The sequence below is a fragment of the Leptopilina heterotoma genome, unplaced genomic scaffold (genome assembly GCF_015476425.1).
Source record: "Leptopilina heterotoma isolate Lh14 unplaced genomic scaffold, ASM1547642v1 Lhet_76, whole genome shotgun sequence".
NCBI lineage: Eukaryota > Metazoa > Arthropoda > Insecta > Hymenoptera > Figitidae > Leptopilina > Leptopilina heterotoma.
Genome location: NW_025111175.1, coordinates 1,527,908 through 1,546,970, shown reverse-complemented (window position 1 = coordinate 1,546,970; position 19,063 = coordinate 1,527,908). Strand labels below are relative to the sequence as shown.

Genomic DNA, 19,063 nt, shown 5'->3' with positions numbered 1-19,063 from the left:
AGGAAAATCAAATTTTTAATTCTAATAAAAATAGATTAAAAATTGTAATGATAGTAAATTTGTAAATTGTTCTTGATTAAAAATAAATTAAATTCTAATTTATTGTAATAAATTAAAAGTAATTGTAATGAATTAAAAATTGTAATAAAAAATAAATTAAAAATTTTAATTAAAAATAAATTTAAAATTTCAATCAGTTAGAAAGAAAAATTATCATTCAACTTTTTTCATCAGAGATAAATTAATTTTATAACTGGTAAAATTGACAAATAATATAAAATTATAAATATTAAAATCCATGAAAAAAGTTGACTATAAAGATCACTTTTCTTTAATTCAACTCAAATTTTCTGCTTTGTGATAAATTTCGCGGAGCTTGGAACAATATGTCGTTAACTACTTTTGTCGATGTACGTATAAAATTATAATCACCTATGAATTTGTAATTTATGTTTTCAAGTGAGTTATTAAAATTTCTCCCGTCTATATATACAGGATCAGCACTATAAACGAGACATCTACAATATACCTCGTTTTAAAGTTTTTAGCTGCCTAATAATAAATAAAAAAAAATTGTAGAATACTTGTTTCTTAATAGCTCTTAATTGAAAATGTTATTATGAAAATTTCTATAAATTCTTTAGTAATAATCTTCTATATAGTTATAATATCTTTTTCTTTTCTTTATGAAAAGGAAATAAGGGTTGTAAAAAAATATGAGACACTTTTTCTTTTTTAATCGGTAAAAACCGCGTCTTTATTAAAAACATTTCTCCCGTGATGCATAGTTTCAAACGTCTTAAAAATTTAGATACTATATATATTTATATCGATTCACTTGATCTTATTACATTACACTCGCTCATTACATGCTGATATTTCATATCAGAAAAAGACTGTGCAGTTGCAGTTTTTGAAATGATTTTTTTTTTTCAAATATACAGAATTGTTTGCAACATAATTTTTTTTCGTAGATATTTCTTTTAGTATTATTTGTATAAAGTGTATAATTTACAGTAGAACCTCTCTCTTTTAAATTAGAATTAATTTAATTCTTTTAACGTTTCTATAAAATTTCTAATACTAACTAGTCTTTTTTAATGAATATTTGATTTATTGATGCGATTGAATACTAATTGCGATTAAATTATTTATAGTATTAACATTAATTTATAATAAAATATTAATTGATAACAAAGAAATATAAACATTTTATATTTATATGTAAATTTTTAACTGTTGTAACTGTAAATTATTAGTGACTTTCAATTAGTATATTCGTTTTTCAAATATTGATTAGAAAAGTTTTTTTTTAAATCTTGCAATAATTAACTCTCTAAATCTAATTTTAGTTGAAAAAAATTGCTGATTATTTAAAAAATTTTACTAATTTTCAAAAAAAATTTCAATTTTTACTAAAGTTTTAGAATTTTAGAATTTAGAATTAAATTTTTTATTTTTAACTAAACTTTTAGTGAAAAAAGACTTGAAATTGTCAAAAAAAATTCTAATCTAAATTAGTGAAAAAAAACCACAGTAATTTAAATTATTTAAAAATTTTTACTAATTTTCAATAAAATTTAATTGTATACTAATGTATAGTAGAATATTTTTCCCTTAAGTTTCAGTAAAAATTGACTAAAAATTATAACATTTTTTTACTATTTTAAAAACATTTAGAATTGGGAATTGAATTCTTTATTTTTAACTAAAATTTTTAGTGGAAAATAACTGAAAATTGTAAAAAAAATTTTGCAAATCTGAATTAGTGAAAACTCGTCCACTATTTTAAATTATTTTAAATGTTTTGCTAATTTTCAGTAAAATTTTTAGTTCTCTCTCTCTAAATTTTTAGTGAAAATTGATTGGAAATTGTGAACATTTTTACGAAATTTGAATTAACTTCACTTCTTTACTAAGTTTTAGTAAAATTTATTAAACTAATTCAACTACTAACTAAAATAATATTTAGTAATTGAATTTCTAGAATTGTAGAATTGAGCATTGAATTTTTTTTGTTTTACTAAATTTTTAGTGAAAAATGACTAGAAATTGAAAACACTTTTTCAAATCTGAATCAGTCAAAAATCGTTCATTCATTTTAGTTAAAAAAAAAAGTATTTTAATTTTCAGTAAAATTTATTTGTGAATATTTGTTTTTTAACAAATAATTATTTTTTAGTTTAAAAAAAAATTAATTTACTTTTACTTATTTGAATGTAGTTGTTGATTTTTTTTTTGGTTTTTACTAAATTTGCAGTGAAAAAAGACTGAAGATTGTAAAAATTCTTTCTACAGTATTTGCAGTAGTGGACTATTTTCTTTAAATTTTAGTATAATTTTTATTTTTATTAAATAGTTGAATTTTTTTACCAAATTTTGTAGTGCAAAAAGACTAAAAAAATTAAAAAAAAAAAAAAATTTTTGAAAAACTGAATTAATGTTGGGGTTAAATTTTAAAATTTTAGAATTTAGAATAGAATTTTGTATTTTTAACTAAACAAAATGAAAAATGCGATTAGAAATAGTAAATTTTTTCAAGATAAAAAAAATTTTTTAGTCAAAAATTTTTTTACTAATTTTCATTATTTAAAAAATTGTACTAATTTTCAGTAAAATTTATTTTTATATATTTAGTTTTTTTATTTCTACTAAAGTTTTAGTAAAAAGTGACTGAAAATTGTAAAACTTTTGACAGATTTTACTATTTTACTTTTAACGCGGTATAGTTGATATTAGTTTTTAACTTTTAGTAAAAAATAACTGAAAATAGTAAAATTTTTTAAATTTGAATATCTGTTTTCTTTTCACTCAATTCAGAGAGTTATTCAGAATTCTCCTTATATTAAATTCTTAGTAATAAAATATAATATTAATCAAATTTGACTATTTTTGAAAAATTAGTCATTTTTACACGAATAATGAGTGTAGAATAATAAATAAATTATTATTGATTTTTTTTCGAAACTATAAAGAAGCAATTATTTTTTTCCAATTGAGTTTGAATTGATTTAGAGAGTTAATATAAATTACAAACGAATTATTAGATTTGTATTTTATCGTTGAGAGATTATACTGTAATTACCTACAATTAACTAACTTGAAAGCTGATTATTTTTTTTTAATCATTTCTTTTTATACATATTTATATCTTTGACGAAATTATCAATCAATTTGTACAGAATCAGGAATTTGAAACAAAAAAATTTCCATTGTGAAGTTTATATATAAATTTTCAGCTCTAAAACTTTGTACAATTAGCAATTATTGGGAATTAATATATATAATATCGATTTCAATGGATTTTGTACAATTGATAATAATTAACAATATTAGATTTAGCTTATTATATATACGCTCTCAAGTAGAAAACATACATTTGTATAACGAAACAATGAAAAAACTTTCTTTTTTCCATTTTTTGAAATATTTATTTATAGAAAAGTTAGAATTTTTTTTTGGTTTAAAAAATTGTTATTAAAAATTTGTTATGACGTCAATTTTTTCTAATAGTCGAATTTTATTGTTATGGTATAAAATAATTTTGAGATAATTATTAACTTTTGAAATTGAGCTTAAAAAAGTTGGATTTATATTTGTTTGTTTCTTGTGGGGAAATTTGAAAATAAACTATTTTCGTTATACAAGTATATATATATATTTATATATAAATAAAAGTTGCCATAAATAACGATAATCGTAAAAAATGTCGTATAAAATGTTAAATAATTGTCTCTTGGTGTGTTTGGTTACTGTAATTTTTGGAATTTAATCACTTAATCTAGAAAACCATTTCGCAGGTATTCTTTGATGTAATTTCTACAAAGGGTCAGGAGAGGAGAGAAAAGGTGGTTGGGAAAAGGGATTTTAGTGTTTTCTCGTGCGGATTTTCAGTATAAAGGAACATTCGAGGATGCGCGCGACCCATAAACATAAAAATCTTCGCGTACACTCGGAATTTCAAGCATTCGGACTTTCATGCATTCTTTGTCTCATTTCAACATTCTTTGGCGCTCTCTTATTTTCTGTTTTTTTCTTTCTTTACATTTTCACGCTTTGTGCATATAATCAGGTAGCAATACTGATTTACCAATTAGTGTCTCAAGGTAAAGGAAAAAGTAGATCAAGATTTTATTTCAGAGCTAATACCACTTTTGGAATCTTTATTACTGGATTTTTTTTCCCAAATGGGAAAAAAATAAATTGAATTCACTTGAGGTATAAAAAATCGTCGACAAAAATGGTAGAAAATTGTAAAAAAAACTTGTCAATAATTTATCAAACATTGTCGGAAAATTGACTTAAAATTAAAATTATAATTAATTTGATTATGTGGTATTGGATTTTGGTGATTTGGTGCAAATACTTTTTTCTATAAATTGTTAAAGAAAATTCAGTGAAAAATTTTTATTTTTTGCTTGTGAGAAATATTTTTGGTTCTAAGATGGGATTAGTTGAAGTACAAATGAACATCGAGAGTGAATTTTACGCTTAATAATAATTATGTTTTCTTTTTTTTTTTTTTACAAATGCCTTAATCAGTGAATTAAAGCGCGCGCGCGCGCAGTGTTTGGCTTTAAATCCATCTTTGAATTTTCTCGTTGGAGAATCTTATCGGCGTCTTTTATGTATATATATAATAGAAGGTGACTTTATCGAGCAAAGGGAAATCCACTTTCTCGGATTAACTTTCCGTAAGACTTTGTAAAGTTAATTTTGCTTCTAAACTAACCTTTTAATAGAAAATAGTTTTTTCTTCTCCTCTGGATAAAAGTCTTACTGAAGAAAAGGAGTTAGACGTCTTAATCTGAATTAGAGTGAAAATTCTATACTTGATTTTATTAGATTCTGATTATAATGAGAAAGTATAGTATTAGTAAAAAAATAAATAAATTGAGATTGGAAGTATATTTGTGTGAAATTTATTTTATTGTTTATGGAGATAGAATAATTTCGTAGAATTTGTTTTTCTGATTTTTCTAATTTTTTCAATTAATTTTCAGCCGACTGTGTGATGTATTCATTATTGGTGAATATTATTTTCGAGAAGCTTGTTGGAAAATTTCAATCAAGGAACCTGGATCACTGTCTGAATTTTCTATTATATTACTCGAGAGTTGTATTACATTTCGGTGAGTATTTAATTTTTTATTTTGATGAATTTTTAGTTGCAAAATTTGTAGAAAATTTGTTAATCAATTAATTTTAATCGGATTTAAATTTTCACTCTGGTTAAAATTAGATTTATTTGATTTTCAATGAAAATGACTGATTTTTTTTTTATTATTTTCTCAGTGATTGTATTTCTAGTAGAGCTTTTGTAATCTTAATTTTTCTAATTTCTTTGAATTTTAGTTACAAAAGTGAAAAATATTTTTAATCAGATGTAAAATTTTCACTTGTTCAAAATTAGTTAACGACTAACAGTAATTAAATTAGTTAATAATTAATTTAAATTTAGAGAAAAATTTAATTTTGAGAAAATTTTAATTAAATTGTAAAATAATAATACAGAATTTAGAATGGAAATTCAATATCATCAGTTTTGAGAGAAAGAAAAAATTTATCCAACCAGTTTGACTTGGGTTTCAATATAAATTCTAGAAATCCGATTAGTAGGTGGATTTCTTTGCTTCATGTATAAGGAAGAAAATGATGAGAAACTGGAGAGAAATGATAATAAAAATGGAAGGGAGGAGAGAGAGAGAGAGAGAAGGGTAAAGACATGATTTTGATTCTGATGGAATTTATATATGTACCTATTTTTGATTCGAGATAGTACACTGGTTTTATTTTTTTCTTTTCTTTTATAGATTGAGAGAGAGAGAAGGTTTTTCGAGAAATAGATTTCAAATATTGGAGATTATATGAGAATTGTTAGGGCACAACTGGGACTTTGGAAATTCGATAAACGTTTCATATTATAGAATTTCTTTGCTCGTTCATTTGAAGCTTCTCGTTTTTAAGGATCACTGGACAGTCTTTTAATATTATAACGACAGTAATCTCGACCAATGATGTCCTCTTTGGGAATTTCCTCCTCCAATGGCTCCATACCGTCCTCGGCCATTTGATCTCTAACCTGTAAAAATAGTCATTTGATTTTTTTTTAATTTTTCAATGTATTTTTTTTTCTTGAATATTTGTACGTTTATCGTTATTTTTGTTTAGGGAAATCAATTTTGATTAGTTCCAAGTGTTAATTTGATCAAGAATTTTGTAGTTTTTTCATTTTCTTTAGTTTCGAAAAAATTAAATACCAAATTAAATATTCTTATATGTTATTTAATTTGGTAAAATATAAATGTAATTTCAAAAACCTGGATTAAAATTTAAATTTCATGTGCTTTAATCGTTAAAAGTAATTAATTGTGGCTTTTAGACAACTTCGTTAAATATTACGGATATCGACTACTGATTGTTACAAAGTGTCCCTCGTTCATTCTTTTTTTCTCCTCTTTCTCTTTTTTTCTCTTGTTGAGCAAAAAAAAAAAACCGCACACACACTGGTTAGGGATTTTTGTGGTAAAAAATCGCACTCGTTTCTATTTAAGTAAAAAAAAAGGTGGAAAAAAAATCGCTGTTCTCGTATATCACGCGTGCTCTGTACGAGGGGGCCATCAATTTTAGGTAAGCCCATTAACCTCTTCCGAGCGTAACTCGTCCAGAAGTAGAGGAATTGTGTGTAGAGTGGGAAAGTGCAGGAAAAGAGTACTGCAACCGATGTCTACACCTTTTTTTTCGTTTTTTTTTTCGTGCCGTTTAGAATAATCAATATCTATATGCATATAGACCATCACTAGTAATCTCCCGACCGATTTAAAGTCAACACATTTGCATATTTTCCCCTTTTCAAAAGTGGAAAAATGCTTTTGAAAATTGCTATTTCAATTTTATTTTATTTTTGTATTTAGAAAAAAAAGTCCATCTGGTATTTTCTTCTTTCCTTGGAGAGAAATTGAATTTGTATAAAGGAATTTGTTTCTTTTTTTTTTAACAAATTTTTTTTGCATAAAATATGTTTGTGTATTACAATTATAATTTTGTAAGTTTAACAAGTTTTTTTCATATTATTTATGAGAGTTAGAATTTTACTTTTAATAATTTTTGTTTTTCGTATTAACTTTGCGATTGGAAAAAAATATTTTCCTTTCATTTTTCAAGATGGAATTTTTATCCTTTTGATCCCAACGCGTTCATTCATTATTTATTTTATCTCAGATGGAGATGAATTTTTGAAGTTTTCTTCACCTCTTTTTTTTGTGAGATTGCTTTTCGAAATAGTTTTTAAATTTTAATTCGAAATATATTTTTGATTGTAAATTATGATTTTGAGTTTAAACGATGATACTTAGTTAGATAATTAGTGCAATTCAGTATTCAATTTATTATTTATTTAATTATTATTATTTGCAGAAAAATTCAATTATTTTCTATGCAAATTCAATTAAATTCCTCGACAGAATTCAATTATCTTCAAAAATTTAAATAAAATTCTATAACATTAAAGTATTAAATTATTTCATATTCAAAATTAAGAAAAGTATAAAAATTATAAAGTAAATTATGATTTTTAGTTAAAAGCAGTTTGGTTTATTTAATTGTTTATTATTATTTAATCTTCAAAACATTAAATTTGAATTTCAATCATTTTAAAATTCGATTAAAAAGAAAAATGAACAAAAATTAGTAAACTAAAAACCAAATAAATTAACAATTTGTAGTGAATTAATTAATTTATTTAAATTTAATTCATAACTAAATATATAATTCATTAAAATATAAAGTATTAATTTCATTATGCAAATAATAATAATAAGTATATTCAATAAATAATACATTTATATTAAATTAATGAAAAATTATTTAAACTTTAGAAAATTTTGAAATCAAAAGAATTAATTTCCTCTATCAATTTTTTTATTTTGAAAAAATAAAATGAAATGCAGATAGCTAAATTATAAATTCTCTGCTTTTGAATATGAAGTAATTTAAATTACACGAAAACTTGAATTATTGAAACTCGTAAAACAATTCTGTTTTGTGCTCCAATTACTGTGATTTCAGTTTTATTTTGAATACAAAATCAAATTTATTTCATATACTTAATTACAGAATCAAAATATTATGCAATTGTAAAATTTAAATAAATAATTGTAAAATTTGCAATTATGAGATAATTATAAAAAATTATAAGATAATTCACAGTCATAAGAGAATTATTTTTACAATAATTATGTGTAAAATAAAATTTTTATTTAAAACAAATAAATAATTTAGTGCTTTGAGACAAATATATTTTTATTTAATTAAAAATAATAAATTATAAATTTCTCTAAAAACTTTTTATTAATTAATTTGTTATAAAATATTTATTTATGTATTCTTTTAATATATTTAAAAATAATATTTCAGTACTATTATATTTCAATTTAGTAATTCATTAATAATTTAATAATTCAGAAACAAATTATTGTAATATTTGAAGTTAATATTTTAAATATTATATTAAAATATATTTAAAAATAAGAACTCGCTCTTCGCTTGGATTTATAAATTATGTTATTAATATTTTAACAAGTATATTGACAGTTTAAGAAAAAAGAATAAATTTTGAAAATTCGATGAAAATATAATCTTTTTAAATAATTAAAATTTATTGATTTTGAAAACGTTATTTAGATCATTTGTGGCAGAATATATATATATATATATATATATATATATATATATATATATATATATGTGACACATGTTAAAAAAATATATTCAGTTCAAAGGCTCAACGATGTTCTTTTATATTATACATAGAGAGAGCTTTATAAATATCACATAAACTGAATAATTGGCATGTGCGCATATTTACTGAAATATTAAAAGGATACATTTTTCATGAAAGAATATGAAATTTTTTTTCTGCGTGAAACTGAAAAACACAAATATTACATTATACAAGAATATTGAGTGCGAAGTTAGGTATACATTTTTATATGGCTATTGACAAATTTTTCATGCTTTTAAAGTTTTATTTATAACGTAAATCTGCGTTGGCATTTTTAACGTTTCTTTTTGAAAGCTTTTTTTTTAGAAACAAAAAAAATTATTCTATACAGTTATAAATAAATGACGTAAAAATGAGATATATCCGCTTTTATGAATAAAATTGCTTTTCGGTTGGTTGAAAAAAAAAATTATTCTCGAATATATTATATATTTTTGCAATAAAGAAAGACAGAATTTGTTTAAATATAAATTTGAATTAAAAGTAAAATTATTCTTTTCAATAATTTTACTTTCAATTAAAATTTATAAAGTATTAAAAGTAGAAATATTTTTTATTTTAAAAAGTTAATGATAATTTTATTAATAATAGAGACTTTTCTTTGTTGTTTTTTTTTATTTGAGGATATAAAATATTTTTATGTATAGATATTTAAATCCAGTTTTTAATTAAAATCGAGTCAATAAATTTTAATTTTTAATTAAAATACGTTCTTTGTAACAAAAAAGTAATTGAGTTTCACAACAAATGTTAAAAGGGATATTAATGGACTTCTTTTATAATGGAAGTAACAAAATTGAAATAGCATTATTGTACTAGAGAAAATTTAGTTCAGGTTTATGCTCAAAGGTCGACATTGGGGATTTCAATTATATAAATGGCTGCCCAATTTCTCTAGAAAATTTAGTTGACAACTGGAACTAAAGGTTTTTGAAAGTCAATTAAATAATGCTCGAATTAAATTTTTATTTTTATTAACATAAAAAAAAAATTAGTCGTGTGAATTTTAATCTATTAATTTGATCATAATTATTTTTGTGTCAAACTGTATATTTTCACTCGATATTTCAATTTTAAAAACAGTATTTTTTCTCTGCTGATTTCTTAAATTATTGTGAATATTGAGAAAGGATAATTTAGTTAAATTTTAAATTGAAATCGAAAATAGTCAGTTGACCTTTTTAAGGTTGTGTAATAAAACATTAAATAATTTGATAAATAATTAATTAACTTAAAATATAAATTTATTAAATTGTTAATTTGGTAGTAAATTGTAAAGAAAACAAAAATTTGAAATTTTTTATCGAAAACTACGAACAAATTTTGAATTTTTCTAAAATCTTATTTTAAATTGTGTTCAAAATATTTTTATTCCCCAGATGTTTGAATTTTATTGACAGTAATATTTTTCAAATTTTTTAATTTTCGAAATATTTTTCAAAATATTTAATATATTTTATTTTAATATTGTTTCAGATTGAAGAAGGCGAATAAGGAGAAGAAAAGCGAACAACTGAATAAGTGTCGCATAATGTGAGGAATGGCCTTAAAAAATTCGAGTTTTGTTACGTCGAGAGAAATCAGCAAACAGTGAGTGAAGTATTTTTTTATTATAAGTAGGATTAGTCTGCGAAATCATGAAAAAGTCAGGGATTTTTATTAAAAGTACAGGAAAAAATTAAATTTTTAGAATTCATTACTTATAAATTATTTAATGAATAATTTATTTACTTAAATATTTCAAAATTAATTGAATTTTGAAATAGTTGCGTCTACAATTTTCATAAATAAATCAACTTCAAAAGGTTTCAATTTGAAATTTTATGATATTTAAAAGAATTTAATTAGAAATTTTAAAGAACTTAGATTTTTAGAAAATTTTAATTAATTCAAATTCTTCTGAAATCAGTTTTTCAAAAGTAATAAAATTCTTAGCTGAAATTCAATTCTGTTGAAAATTTTTTTTAAAATTCTCGTCAAAATTTCAATTATCTTTAGAAATAATTAAATTCTTCTATAAAATTCAATTATTCTCAAAAATTTTAATTAAATTTTTGTCAAAATTTCAATTATTTTCAAAAATTTTCCTCAATTCAATGATTTTCAATATCTACTATTTTCATAAAATTTTTTAAAAGAATTCAATTATTTGAAAAAAATGGATTTTAGTTAAAATTTTAGATTATAATTGAATATTAAAAGCATTAGAGCGTAAATTTTTATAAGTAATTGAATTTTGAAAAGGTTTCAGATTAAAATCTTTGAAAATTTGAATTTTTCATATTTTTAACTAACAATTCTGTGGAATTAATTTTTTTGAGAAAATTTATAAAATTTAATTGTAAACAACTGAATTTGAAAACTCATTAAGAACTTTATGAAAAATTATTAAAAATAATGGATTTATAGAAGTTGTTTAGTTAAAGACACGAAAAAAAATTCAATTATTTAAAGAACCTTTGCTACAATTTATGTATTATTTTCAATACATTCTTAATTAAATTTTTTCGAAAAATTGAATTATTTTCATAAATAATGAAAGTCTTTGTAACAATAAAATTTTTTTCAAAATAATTTTCATAAAATTCTACGTAGAAATTTAATTAATTTAAAAAATTTGTCGAAATTCAATTATTTTCAATGTCTACTATTTCAATAAAATTTCACAAAAGAATTTAATTATTGAAAAGGATATTTTAATAAAATTCGTCTCAGGAATTCAATTATTTTCAAAAGTATTCTAATTCTTCTTCAAAATTCAATTATTTTCTAGAATTTTTATAAAATTCTCGTCAAAATTTCAATTATCTATATAAAAAAAATTCCTCCGAAATTCAATAATTTTCAAAAATTATAATAAAATTCTTGGCAGAATTTCAATTATTTTTAATACAATTTTTATCAAAATTCTCGAAAAATGTAATTATTCTGAAAAGTTTATTAAAATTCCTTGATAGAATTAAATTATTCGAAAATTTATTGATAACGATTCTTTATGGGAATTGAATTTTAAGAAGCATTCAATTTATCAATTATTCAATAAACTATTTATTTTTGTATTTTAATAATTGAATTCTAGTAGAATTTTCCTCGGATTTTTCTAATAAAAATTGATATAAAAATGAATTTTAGTTAAAATTTTTGATAATAATTGAATATTAAAAGTATTAGAGCGTGAATTTTTAAAAATAATTGAATTTTGATATTAATTTTTTTGAAAAAGTTTAATTGAATTTTTTTAATATTATTTTAAGTTTTTTTTTCTAATATTCATTTAAAATTGAAGAATTTACGAAAAATTGAAATTTCGTAAAATTGAATATTGTAAAAAAATGGATTTGAAAATTAACAAAGAACTTTTTTGAAAATCATTAAAAAATTAAAAATAATTGATTTAAAGAAGAATTTTAGTTAAAAATTGTAGAAAATGGAATAATTTTTTTGCGCAGTGATTGATTTTTTTTTTTTTTTGGAAATAGTTATAAATTTGTTAAAATGAAAAATAACGGGCGCAAGACGAGCTGGTAGATTTACGTACATAAGTGCAGAGCTTACGCAATGAACAATACATAAATTCATAGAGCAACCCATTTGTCGCGGTAGACAAAGCATTCTCACTATCATGCTGAGGAAGAGAAGCGATACGCAAGCCGCACATTGTGCTTTCCATGATCCTACGTGTGAGCTTGCTATTCACGTGCGAACATGCACGTGAAGTTTGTGCAGATTGCTTTGAAAATTTTTGTCTAATATTTGTTTCCACTAACTTTTACTTAGTTAAAAAAAATTTATTTCTGCAATGTGTGAAATACAATTTTGCGAGAACGGTCACTTTCCTCATATAAATTATTAAACAAAAGTGTTTATTTCATTGAAAATCGCCATGAATTTTGAAACAAAGTATTTATAAATAAATAATAAAATAAAGTAAAGGATAATTAGAAAAATTTTATTTTTCAAGAGTTGAAATTTTTATAAATAATTGAATTTCAATAGGTTTTTAATTTAAATTTTTGAAAAATTGAATTGCATGAGAGTATAATATAAATTAACTGATTTTAATTAAACAAAATCAATTTAAAATTATGTTTGTTTTTGACAGAAGTATGTTTTCTCTTCTCAGTGTAAGCTAATTTCACGAGAGGTTTAAAAATGAAATTATTTTACTTTTGAAACATTAAAGTTTACCTTTTCCACTGCTTTGAAGACGCGAATTAAATTTAAACCAGCCAGTTTTTGAATGTCTCTTTCCGACCAGCCTTTCGCGAGTAATTCGGCAAATAATTCAGGATATTTGCTGACATCTTCTAAACCAGTAGGTGTTCTAAAACAGAAAAGCCATTACTACATTAATTTAAATTTAATTCCCAACGGTGTATTTGTGCGAGAATGAATATATAGAATAATATTCAGAGTCTTATTCCATCTAACTGTATATTGTTTTACTCCACTGGTGAAATTGTAATTTGTTTTAATGGTACTTTGAAAATTAATATATATAAATATACATATTTAGTTTCAGTTCCATTATCGCATCTTCATTTTGTGCTTCAACGTTTTCAAAATTGGTTTTTGGAATTTATAATGGAAGTATACTGGCTAGAGTTATTTACTTGAAAATGGGCAAAATATTTTTTTTTGGTTCCATTTAAATTTCTGTAGAATATTATAATTGAATAATGATTTTTAGATTTTTTTTTGTTTTGCGAAGATTATCTTGTTTGAGATAAACGATATACACTTATAACTGAAAGGGATTTGCTTTTTCATATTAAAACCGGCATAGAGTGTGAGTTAAGCCCTCATTTATTATAAACGGTTTAAGAAATTGACAGAGTAATCGATAGAGAGCGAAGAAATGAGTTTCACTTGAGGCGATAAAAAAAAATTTACGTTATAAATTTTGTTGCAACAAAGTGGATTTATTTTGGTGAATTTTTGTATTTTCTTTTCTTTGTTTGTTTTAAAATATTATAGGAACATTTTTTGAAAAACGAAGACAGTCAGACAAAGATTCGTTTAATGTTTAACATTAAACGAATCTTTGTCTGAATGTCTTCGTTTTTTTTGTCTTAATATTAAAGTATATTCTGAATAGTTAACATATGCTCTCTCTAATAAATAATACAAAGTCTGATCTAATTAATAATACTTTCAAATGCTGTAGGAATATATTAATTCTAAAATTGTGTTCTAAATTTAAAAATACAGTTCTGGTATTTTAAAAGCAAGGAATATTTTAATATATTTGTCAACTATTTACTTTGAATTTAAAAATATTTTCCTTCGTACTTCTAAAAATGAACGAAATCTTATTGATTATTGATATATCAATAAATGAAAAACGAACTTTAAAACGAGATTTTTTAATGAACTATTCACAGTATTTTTAAAAAATAAAACTTAACCTAGAAATCTATATTTTTTTTGCACTCAGAGAAAATTGTATTCTAAAAAAGCAGTTAAATAATTAAAATCAAAATATTTCCACTTTGTCCGGGATAAGTTGATAAATTTTTGGAGAGTAGATTTAGATATGAAGTTCATGTATAGATTTTTATTCCTTTTTTTGAATTTTCATTGCTTCCAATAAAAAAAAAATTTGCCAGGGAAAAAATTGTAAAGTAATAATTAAAAAGTATGGTTTTTCTTTTTTTGGTTGCCTTATAAGCTTTGCAATCTCCACGAATTTTTAACAAAACCTTAATAATTACTTATAAATTAATTAGCAAATAGTTTTACTTCAAAAGTTAAAAAAATAATTGAATTTTAGAAGAGTTGCGTTTACAATCTTTATAAATAATTATCAAATTTCAAAACGTTTCAAAAAATTTAAAAACTTTGTATTTTAAATTATTTTAATTAAAAATTTCAAAAATAATTGAATTTTAGAATTGTATTTTACAAATGATTGGAGAAATTGAATTATTTTTAAAAGTAATAAAATATTTCGCAGATTACAAAAAAGATTACAGAATTTTACTACAAAATTTCAAAAATAATTGAATTTTAGAATTGAATTTTACAAATGATTGCAGAAATTCAATTATTTTCAAAAGTAATAAAATATTCCGCAGAAATTCAATTATGTTCAAAAATTTAAAAACTTTTCTTCAAAATTTCAATTATCTTTATAAACAATAAAATTCTTCTCAAGAAATCAATTATTTTCAAAAAATTTAATAAAATTCTTTGCGAAATTTCAATTACTTTCAAAAATTTTCCTGAATTCAATGATTTTGAATATCTACTATTTTAATAACATTTTTTAAAAGATTGTAATTATTTAGAAAAAATGTTAATAAAAGCAAACATTCAATTATTTTCACAAATAATAAAAATTTTGGAAAAATTCAATTATTTACAAATTTTTTACAAATTTTTACATGATAATTCAATTATTTTCATAAATAATAAAATTCTTTTTAATAATTCAATTATTTCAAAAATAATAAAATCATTGTAGAATTTCAATTATTTTCAATCCAATTATAATCAAATTCCTCGAAAAATTTGAAAAAAAAAATTTATTAAAATTCGCCAAAAGAATACAATTATTTAAAATTTTGTTTAAAAAGTACTTTATGAGAATTCAATTTTAAGAATCATTCAATTATTCCATGAATTATTTATGTTTGTATTTTAATATTTAAATTTCCGTAGAATTTTTTAATCAAAAATTGATTTTAAAATTAATTTGTTTAAAATTTTAGATAATAATTGAAAGTTAAAAGCATTACAGCATGAATGTTTAGAAATAATTGAATTTTGAAAAGGTATTCAATTAAAATCTTTGAAAATTTGAATTTTTTAATTAAGAATTCTGTAGAATTAATTTTTTTAAAAAAGTTTAATGAAATTTTTTAAAATTATTTAAAGTTTTTAATTTCTAATACATTTCATTGAAGAATTTCCGAATATTTGAAGTTTCGTAAAATTGAATTCCAATCAAATGAATTTGAAAATTCTCAATGAACTTTTTCGAAAATTATTAAAAATAATTGATTTATAGAAGAATTTTAGTTAAAATTTGTAGAAAATAATAATTGAATTGAAATGAAGAAAATAGGTTTGAAGAAGTTACAGTAACAATATTCTTATAATATAAAATGATTTTATCACTCGGTCATCTTTAATTATTATTATTATTATAAGTTGTTGAATTTCAAAAAGGTTTGAGATTTGAAATTTTTGAAAAACGTAATTCCTATGGAAAATTAATAATGATTAAATATTAATTTTGAATAAAAATATTGACGTTTTAGAATAATTTTACAATTAAAGAGATTCGTAAAGAAATGTAATAGAATATTTTTTTTAGTTTCTAATCGTTTTTAGAGTGAATCAGATTATACTTTAGGGTCAGGGAAAAAGTTAAAATTTTGTCTGGAAAAGTCAGGGAAAAATAAAATAAAATTTTTGTGGAAACTCTGAGATATTCTTTAGGGTCATAGCCGGGGAAAAAGTTATAAAATTCTACCTAGAAATCAGTTGAAAACAAAATAAAATTTTTGTGGTAACACTGTTCAGTAAAAGATTTACTAAGGGGTCTTTCATGAACCTCGTAGCCTTTTCAGGCTCATTTTTCTCTTAATGGTTTTTTTTTATATTTTATACAATTGAAATGATGTGAAATGTTGAAAAGGAAACTTTCTCTTCGCCATAAAACAATTTAATTTGTAACATTCCAGTAGAAAATATGTGTATATACAAAAATTTACTAAAAAAAAATGCCGAAGTGTGCATGGAACTCTATACCCAAAATTAAAAAGTTGAATTTCGTTTCCTCTCGCTTGAATTTTGTTATATATTCCATAAAAATGTCATTTAGCGAGATTCCTTTTTTTTTGCACATGTGTGTGCATGTACATTGGACTGGAGAATTAATAATGTGCTTTCTCACATGAATTTTATTTTTAATAGCCGACTGAATAGAATGGGGTGGCTTTTGTCTCATAGTTTCGAATGCGTAACTTTACAAGGTAGATATTAAAGTTTCATGAATGGTCGCGAAGAGAGAGTAGGAGAGAGTAGGAAAGAGAGACGGGAGTGATGAGGCAGTAGATTTGTGTAAATGTGTTGGTGCGTGCGCGATGAATTTGGTTAATGTTTGTTAGTCATGAGTTGGTTTGGAACGTTGCATACTGAAATGGCTAAACTTGATATAACCAACGCGCGTTGTGTGTGACGACGACATATCCTTCGCTGCGAGTTTCAGGTTTCGTGTCGTGCTTTGGGATCGGTTTTGGCTTGAGGTTCTCGTGTAGGATATAGAGAGAGAGAGAGAGAGAGAGAGAGAGAGAGAGAGAGACAGAAGGACTTATTCATGGCATGTCGTGACTGAATTTGGCAGTTATGTGACCGCTTCTATTTATCGAGTGTCTGTGGTTCATGTCCCTCAATCGTTTCTATAAATAGACCAAACACCGATTACCAATAGGGAAAGGAGTCATTAATGATCTTTACTGTTCAAAAATTAATGGGTTACTCTCCATCTATATAACTACATAAATGATCCATTTGGGAATTTTGGCTAGATATATGTATTTGTCTACTCGTGGGAAATCATTGGTGACAAATTTTGATTTCACTATAATGGAAATCGGAGACAAAATTCAATTATACATGTGTCTAAAGTTGGAGCAAGTTGTTGTCAATCAAATTTCTGGCTAACGTGAATTTCAACCTGAATTTCAATTTTGTGGAATATATCCTTTTTTTGTAATAAATATCTTTTTTTATAAACTAGAACACGAGGTGGAATATGCTTTATTTTGGTAGTTTTATTAGGATTGCCGCGCAACCTCAAAAACCTGGAAATGTCAGGGAATTTTATAAACCTTGAAAAAACCTTGAAAAGTTAGGGAATTTTAATCAGAATCATGGAAAATGCTTGTTTTCTATTGTGCTTATTCATGAAATCTAATTTTACTTAAATATTTCAAAATTAATTGAATTTTAAAAGAGTTGCGTTTACAATTTTCATAAATAGATAAACTTCAAAAGGTTTTTCAAAAAGTTTTTTGAAACTTTAGAAAATTTCAATTTTGAATGAATTAATTAAATAATAAAAATTTCACAGGAATTCAATTATTTACAAATTTTTTCTAGAAATTTCTTCACAATAATTCAATTTTATTTTCATAAATAATAAAATTTTTACAGGGATTCAATTATTTTCGTAAATAATAAAATTCTTTTTAGGAATTGAATTATTTTCATAAATAATAATAGAATTTCAATTATTTTTAATACAATTTTAATGGAATTTCTCGAAAAATGTAATTACTCTTAAAACTTTTATATTAAAATTCATCAAAGAAATTGAATTATTTTAAAAAGCCTTTCTATAATTTATTTATAAAATTTAAGTATTATTGCCAATACATTCTTAATTGAATTTCTTAAAAGAATTAAATTATTTTCAAAAATTTTAAGGACATTCTTTTTGACAATTCAATTTTTTTCAAAATAATTTTAATAAAATTCTTCGTAGAAATAATTCAATTATTTTCATAAGTAATAAAATTTTCACAGGAATTCAATTATTTAAAATACAAAATTTCATAAAATTTGTAGAAAAATATCAATTATTTAAAAAGATTTTTATAAACTTCATCGCAAGAATTCAATTATTTAAAAAAAATTTAACAAAGTTCTTTTCAAGAATTCAATTATTTTTATAGATATAATAAAATTCTTCACCGAAATTCAATTATTTTTATAAACTTGAACAAAATTCGTTGCAAGAATTCAATTATTTTTATAGATAATAAAATTCTTCACCGAAATTCAATTATTTTTATAAACTTGAATAAAATTCGTTGCAAGAATTCAATTATTTATATAAATAATAAAATTCTTCACAGAAATTTAGTTATTTTTATAAACTTGAATAAAATTCGTTGGAAGAATTAAATTATTTTCAAAAGTAATAAAATTCCACAAAAAAAATTCAATTATGGTCAAAAGTTTAAAAAAATTCTCTTCAAAATTTTAATTATCTTTAAAAATAATAAAATTCTTCTTTAAAATTCAAAAAAGTTTAATAAAATTCTTTAAAACGATTCAATTATTTTCACAAATTTTCCGTAATTCAATGATTTTTAATATCTAATATTTTAATAAAAAATTTCCCAAAAGAATTGAATATAATTTTAAAAAAATGTTTATAAAATTCTTCGCAAACATTCAATTATATTCATAAATCAAAAATTTTTTACAGGAATTCAATTATTTGAAACATAATTTTCCAAATATTTCCCGAAAAAAATCAATTAT

General features: G+C 22.2%; 1 protein-coding gene across 1 annotated transcript in view; it reads right to left on the bottom strand.

The window, feature by feature from the left end:
• Nucleotides 1-5,539: 5,539 nt before the first annotated feature.
• The window catches only part of LOC122510815 (dipeptidase 1), a 100,745-nt gene continuing 87,221 nt past the window's right edge, over nt 5,540-19,063 (bottom strand). Inside the window, exons 9-10 of the mRNA XM_043625723.1 lie at nt 12,971-13,106; nt 5,540-6,082 (exon numbers count right to left, since the gene is read on the bottom strand). Of these exons, the coding sequence (XP_043481658.1) occupies nt 5,963-6,082; nt 12,971-13,106 (256 nt within the window). The 3' untranslated portion in view covers nt 5,540-5,962. The remainder of the gene's footprint in view (nt 6,083-12,970; nt 13,107-19,063) is intronic.